The following is a 7,193-nucleotide window of genomic DNA, read 5'->3' on the forward strand; positions in this document are numbered from 1 at the left end:
AAAGTTTTGCCATGTGAGTGAACGCTTTAGACTTTTTCAAAATAATTTGCACCACACTCAGTACACTTCTCCATACGTCAAAACCAGTCACTGAACCAACTCTGCCACTTTTCTTCGGTTACATTTTCACACTCTTCTTCCCATGCTGCCATAAGCTCCCTGTTGGATGCAAAACGCCGCCCTTTCAGCTTCATCTTCACTTCCGGAAAGGGTGCAAAGTCACGTGGGGCAAGATCAGGACTGTATGGAGGGTGATCAAGCACAGTCAACCCTGATCTGGACAAGAAAATCCATTGTTACATTAGCACGATGTGCTGGAGCATTGTCGTGATGCAAGAGCCAAGTGATGATGATGATGATGATGATTATGATGCTTGTTGTTTAAGGGGGCCTAACATCTAGGTCACGAAGCTCTCAGTGGAATGGAGTGCTGTCGCAAACGTGCAAAGCTGTGGTGACAGCCGCTGGGCCACCTCATCAGTTGAACTTGTTATGCTTAAAGGGTATGTAAAGCCGTAGGAAACTTCGACCGCCATTTTTCGGAAACAGTCGAGTGTCTACGGATAAGCCAAAACATGTGTTCGCTTATTTCGGCCCCTCTTTCGCTGAATGAAGCTCCTGCGAAATCAGGTTGTTGCACTTGGCGGGTTTCCTCCATTACACTACAGAGGCGGACATTTTTAAACACTGATGGGATGTTTTTGTAAATGGCTAACATGAAAATCTGAATAACAAAAATGTACTCTAATTAGTTTTCAAAATTATGCATGTCTGATGCTCACTGGATATGTAAGTGAATTATCTAGTACTTATATAAGCATGCAAAATATGGTTTACTGACTAAAATTCTGTACATCAAGTACAACATTTCTCTTTCTAAGAGTGATTTAACATATTTTAAACAAATGTACGTGCAATGTCTTTGTAAATGACCTGATATTTAGAGGAAAACACTTGGCACTTAGAGGGTTAATTATTCTCAGCGTGTTGGAAAGAGGGATAGCATGCCACTCATTGCCAATCATCGTACTGCTCCTTAACTGTCTCACTTTCGCAGTCAGACTGCCTTGCTTCCTCCACAGTGTTCTAAAAATTCGTGCACATAAACAAGAAAACAGACATAGAAAGAAAATTAATTTCCTTAAAAACTAAAGAAGTCATTTGAAAAAAATGATTTGAAGAAGTTAAGTTCTGTAAAATTGTAAGAAATATCTATTTTCAAATCTGCTTGCCCAGTAAAGTGTAATTTACCGCTGACAGGAACAGAATGTAGAAATTTACAGTAGTGTGAAGTCCCATCACCACCATATGTTGCTGGTAAAACAATATTGAGAATACCACTGCCGTCTTATTCATGATTGATTTTTTCATAATCAATAGTTTCACCTGAATTATCACTCCCACTAAATAAATCATTATCACAAAACAATTCTCCATCAATATAATTTAACCAAAAATATGAAACACAGAGCGGTGAGGAAGCCAACTGTGTAAGCATACAGCACCTAGAGTCATTCTTTTGTCTCTCATTCAGCCATGCAAGGACAATAAATACTGTACTTGGAGCAGTGCCATTCCATCTTTGTGATTCCAACAATGTGCAACAGATGGCATTTACTTTCATTTTTGGCTACAATCAAAGCAATTAAGGCTAAGCTGCACAAGCTCGAGTATGTATTTGGGTCAACAGTATGCAGAAGTAATGGGGAGCCCGAGTACATACTCAGGCAGACAGCAAAGGAGTTAAAACAATACTCACAACCACCATAACCATCACATAAGAAATCTCACAGTTTTGCACCTTGAAACAACTATCCCCACCAAACACTAGTAGTCAGTCAATCTTGCAAATCAGTCATTGATTATTCCAAACAAAAACTTATAAAAGAACAGTGAAATACCAGTCAAACACAGTAAAACATACGAAGTAATAAGAGTACAAAATCTATAACAGGGATGTTTTTTATTCAAATATACAATAAACATGTTTAATTATACATTCAGATAATCATCCTACTTATCAAGATAATATCAAAACAATACAAAAGTATTAAAATATCTTTATAAATACAATGTATCAACAAGGATCTTGTTCACAGGTAATATCATAAAGCATGTAGAACAAAATGTAGAATGAGGTAACTCATATGTGACAGGGGTTCAACATCTACATATTAAAAACGCAAGGATTTTGCAATCTGGCAACAACTCCCCACTGGATCAACTTTTATGAAATGAGGTTTAAATGAAAGGTACCTACATGTACATGTGCCAACACTATTGTTTTCTTTATTTCAACTATTATCAGTATTTTATTTTACAAAATTACGATACTATAATGCTACTTGCCCATATATGACAAGTATGCTTACTGTCTACAATCCGTCAACGACTTCTACTAGGCTGATTCTAAAGTTGTTTGCTTTAAATTAAAGGTACGTATCTTTACATTCTGCATCATTGCGGTTTTTCAATGAAATGAAATGAAATGAAATGTTGTATGGCTTTTAGTGCCCGGATATCCCAGGAGGGGTTCGGCTCACCAGGTGCAGGTCTTTCTATTTGACGCCCGTAGGAGACCTGCGCGTCGTGATGAGGATGAAATGATGATGAAGACAACACATACACCCAGCAGCCGTGCCATTGGAATTAACCAATTAAGGTTAAAATCCCCGACCCGGCCGGGAATCGAACCCGGGACCCTCTGAACCGAAGGCCAGTACGCTGACCGTTCAGCCAACGAGTCGGACATTTTCACTGATAGTTATCAATTTACTATTAATTTTCCATTATTCGAACAAAGCTTCCTCTTCTGCTTCAGAAAGCAGTTTCAGTCAGCTCCAATAACTGACAAGAGATGGCATTTTGTTAATGTCAACAGATGGTACTTCCACAGTTACATTCTAGTAAGGTCTATAACGACTGCTGCCTATGCTATAATACAAGGCCTTGAAATGCGCTAATGAAATAGGGCAGCATCCTAGTTTAATTATGATATGCTTCATGAATAATGGGAACTTCCCCATTTTCACACAAGGCAAATGCTGGGACTGTACCTTAATTAAGGCCAAGGTTGCTTCTTTTTTTTTTCCTATTTGCTTTATGTCGCACCGATACAGATAGGTCTTATGGCGATGATGGGACAGGAAAGGCCTAGGAATGGGAAGGAAGCAGCTGTGGCCTTAATTAAGGTACAGCTCCAGCATTTGCCTGGTGTGAAAATGGGAAACCACAGGAAACCATCTTCAGGGCTGCCGACAGTGGGATTCGAACCCACTATCTCCCGGATGCAAGCTCACAGCTGCGCGCCCCTAACCGCACGGCCAACTCGCCCGGTGAGGTTGCTTCCTTCCCGCTCCTAGCCCTTTCCTATCCTGTCGTTGTCATAAGACCCATCTGCATCGGTGTAACGAACAGCAAATTGTAAAAAGATGGAGAGAAGACTATGGTCTTAAATTCATTTAAAAGTAAGTTTATGGAAACGTATCCTGACCGTATAATTGATGATATCGTAAAATTAACATCGCAGATCACCGGTGTGTCTTTATTTTAAGTGTTTACAGTGTGCAAAAATATTATCCACTAGTAGCCGCATTACCACCCAAGAGACATTGTGCAAGAGAAGTATTTTGGACGTGAAATATGTCAAACTTGTAATTAATTTAGAAGATGATTCTGGTAATGCAAGTGACAGTGAATCTTCTGATCTACAGGGAATCGAGCCTCTCGCAAGTTCGGATTAATGATATACCTGTCACGTAAGTAGGCCTACTTGTTAATTTTCATGGCAAATATGATCATGCATTTTTGATAAGTCTAAGCGGCTATATTGGTCAATTTTCCTTACGTGTTCATATTTACTAAAGAGCTCACAGACCTCACAGAGCAATACGAAATGTTCATTTACGCCTGCTTTACTCGTTTGTTGGAAAGAGTTTTGGTAATGGGAACATACCAAGGTATCCTCTGCAGAGTACCCACTTTCCACAATTCTGTTCCTCATTATCATTCCACATGCTTCACCACAAATCCACCACAAAAGTTATGAAATTTGTTATCTTTGTACTGTCTGAGGAATATTTCCTCCATAAACTGATTCTCTCTTTTCCTCCAATGGAAAGACAATGATGTACAAAGAAGACAAGACAAGAGGAGGTAAAAGTAAATGGATAAAAGACAAAATATTACTTGTCAAAATTAAAGGAGGGGTAACGAGGAGCAAATCCCAAGTTTCCTCGCAACCATTCGTTGTCGGTAGGATCACGGATGTTGCCTGGTCCAAGGATGGACTCCACGTACATGGGAGGAGCTGAAACAATTCCCAAAGTCAAAATTAAGAAATCTGGTCTTGTGTATTTTTCATCAGGCAAGTTGGAAAACAAAGTGAACAAACAAAAACAAAAAACAAACAAGAAAGTTATAAAGAGAAAGAAAGAAAAGAAGAAACAACACAGTATGCTGCTGAATACTCAAATTTGTATGAATACAATGGTAACAAGTGTTGGGAATAAGTTGATCAATTAATAAATAGTAAAAATAATAATAACTAGCTGAAACCTGTCGAGACATGACTGTCAATGGGGAAAATATTTACTGAAGGATTTCCTCATAATTATATGACATTCCCTCTACTTCTATTTTTCTTTTTTCAATTTACAGTGTTCTCCCCAGAGATTTTCGTCAGCCAGGTGGGGAATAATAAGTAAAAAAGGAATATGATAAAAAATTCCAATGTATTTCCCTCAGGGCACTCAGCGCACATCACTACGCGATAGTCAAGCTTAACAAAAAAAAAAATTATTAAAATTTGAAAACAATTTCTGGAAAATAAATAATGGTTTTCAATGACAGAGATCACGCATTATTGCATCTTTCTTCTGTACTCTTAAGCCTGAAAGAAAGAACATTTAATTCTGAATGATTTGAGACCAGTATGATGTGTGTGGTGCAATTCACTCATGAAGTATGACACACTTCACTGTAAACGTGACTGTCATTGATGTCAGGTTCTTCATGGTCCAATGCATGGTAAGCAGCTGTGATTGTGCAAAATTCTTCAGGGGTAAAATCGTCACTTTTCACATAACGAGAATCACTTAGACAAAAAATATCTAAATCATCTGAAAATTCAAGGATATTGGAATGATTTGACCTTGAACATGGCCCAGCCATTACGAGAAAAAGATAACGCAAGCACATGCAACAACGGAGTAATGAGAAGATGTCTAATTATAGTTTGCGAAGTACAGCGAACACACAATATACCAGAGAAATGAAATAAACTGTAAACTAAACCGATAGCAAGATCAAATTGTTGTATTGATAAGCCAACCAAAAACAGATCCACACAATAACAACTTCGAATAACCATGACACGATCAACTGATTTCATTTGTCGAAAACAAAAATATTTCGTAGTGCTGGTGGATATATCTGTTGAGTAAAATGCAAATTCAACACTTTAAGTTACTGTCACGATCATCTGTTACCATTTAACGGCCACACAAATTGCCAGAATCCCTAAATAGGACAGAGCCGATGCATTGGCGTCGCGAGTGTTCTCGTCATAACCTCTCGCGCTGATAGATCGGCATGCTGAGTGCAAGAGGGTTAAATATATATATAAATGTGTTCTGTGTATAAGTTAGAAGACTGTAAGTCTCAGAGAAACTCAGACCTTTCAAACAAAGTCAAAAAGTAGTTTAACACTTACGTAGTTCTGGGTACGGCGATGGAGTTTCTGTCCGACTCTCTTGTGGCAGCAGCTCCCCGTCAGAACCAACAATGGGAGGCGGAGTTAAGGGAATGACAGCCAGGACTGGCCAGAATCTCTTGAGGGGGACAGTTCCTATCACAATGTCACTGTGGGTCTCCAGTCTTTTGAACTCCCCAGCAATTTCAACACTCACCTGAAAACAAAATGCCAGAAAAGCATTACACCAGATTACTACGAAATTATCCTGTGAAATTTCTCTCTTTTGCATGTATCAAATTAGACATACAGTATTGTACAAATTAACCCAAACACAGAAATTTCTGAGACTGTTTATAACTAATGCTATATTCTACTATATTCCCTGGCAAGTATGCCTTTACACTAAGGGTACAACCTTACTCTATCTCCCCTGTTAACACTCAAGGTAGTGAATTTTAGTGATTTTCTAAAAGTAGGGTTCGATTCAGTGTCACTAACCATACAGTTTAGGGACCCCACTTGCCGATACGACATCTTACAGTTACTAATCTGGCACTAATCTCCCAATTTCGCGTCGGTTGTGGGTTCGAATCCCACTGGTGTCTGGTTGGCCATTTTTATTCTGTATTTGACATCTCTTCAACACGTACTACATGTACATAACACGACCTAATAGGCTGAAAGTCGATTTTGATTTCAATGCAGTCGAGAAAATTCAATATTTAATGATGTAAAATACATAGCCATCATAACAACACTTGGATTAAATTAATTATACATGATTATCAGTCACTGTCCGACTGGTTGGCTGAATGGTCAGCATACTGGCCTTCGGTTCAGAGGGTCCTGGGTTCGATTCCCAGCCGAGTTGGGGATTTTAACCATCATTGGTTAATTCGAATAGCTCAGGGGCTGGGTGTTTGCGCTGTCCCCAACATCCCTGCAACTCACACACCACACATAACACTATCCTCCACCACAACAACACGCAGTTACCTACACATGGCAGATGCCACCCACCCTCATTGGAGGGTCCGCCTTACAAGGGCTGCACTCGGCTAGAAATAGCCACACGAAATTATTATTTATTATCAGTCACTATCATTCTTAGCAAAAGAAAATCTTCCCAATTTCATTTAAGTTCACCGAGACCCCCCGTGGCCCAGTAGTACTCACTCCACAGTCAGGTACCTACACTTGAGAAACAATTGTAAACCACATGAGCTGCGAAGCTATTTTGTTTTCATACAAATCTTGAACACAAAGCAGCACAGAAATTACCTCCAATTTTGTACAGAAATCAAACATCACTAATCATCATACAGCAGAATATTCACCAGTCAGCATCTAAGTGACATTCACATAATAAATTCTAACAGTGATCCTCGTACTTACAGTCAAAATGTAGGATAAGTCAATAATGTTACAGTTGCGCAGTCCCGATGGAGGGAGAGATGGTACACGGATGTTTTCCATCCAGGAATTGCTCCCATCTGGT

At 39.1% G+C, this 7,193-nt stretch overlaps 1 protein-coding gene across 2 annotated transcripts in view; it reads right to left on the bottom strand.

The window, feature by feature from the left end:
* Window positions 1-3,609: 3,609 nt before the first annotated feature.
* The window catches only part of LOC136885753 (arrestin domain-containing protein 17), a 191,774-nt gene continuing 188,190 nt past the window's right edge, over window positions 3,610-7,193 (bottom strand). For both annotated transcript variants that reach the window (XM_067158490.2, XM_067158489.2), the window contains 3 exons: window positions 7,091-7,193; window positions 5,714-5,909; window positions 3,610-4,309 (listed from right to left, as the gene is read on the bottom strand). The exon at window positions 7,091-7,193 is cut by the window's right edge and continues 89 nt beyond it. In XM_067158490.2, the coding sequence (XP_067014591.2) occupies window positions 4,185-4,309; window positions 5,714-5,909; window positions 7,091-7,193 (424 nt within the window). In that variant the 3' untranslated portion in view covers window positions 3,610-4,184. The remainder of the gene's footprint in view (window positions 4,310-5,713; window positions 5,910-7,090) is intronic.

The sequence above is a fragment of the Anabrus simplex genome, chromosome 14 (assembly GCF_040414725.1).
Source record: "Anabrus simplex isolate iqAnaSimp1 chromosome 14, ASM4041472v1, whole genome shotgun sequence".
Lineage (NCBI taxonomy): Eukaryota > Metazoa > Arthropoda > Insecta > Orthoptera > Tettigoniidae > Anabrus > Anabrus simplex.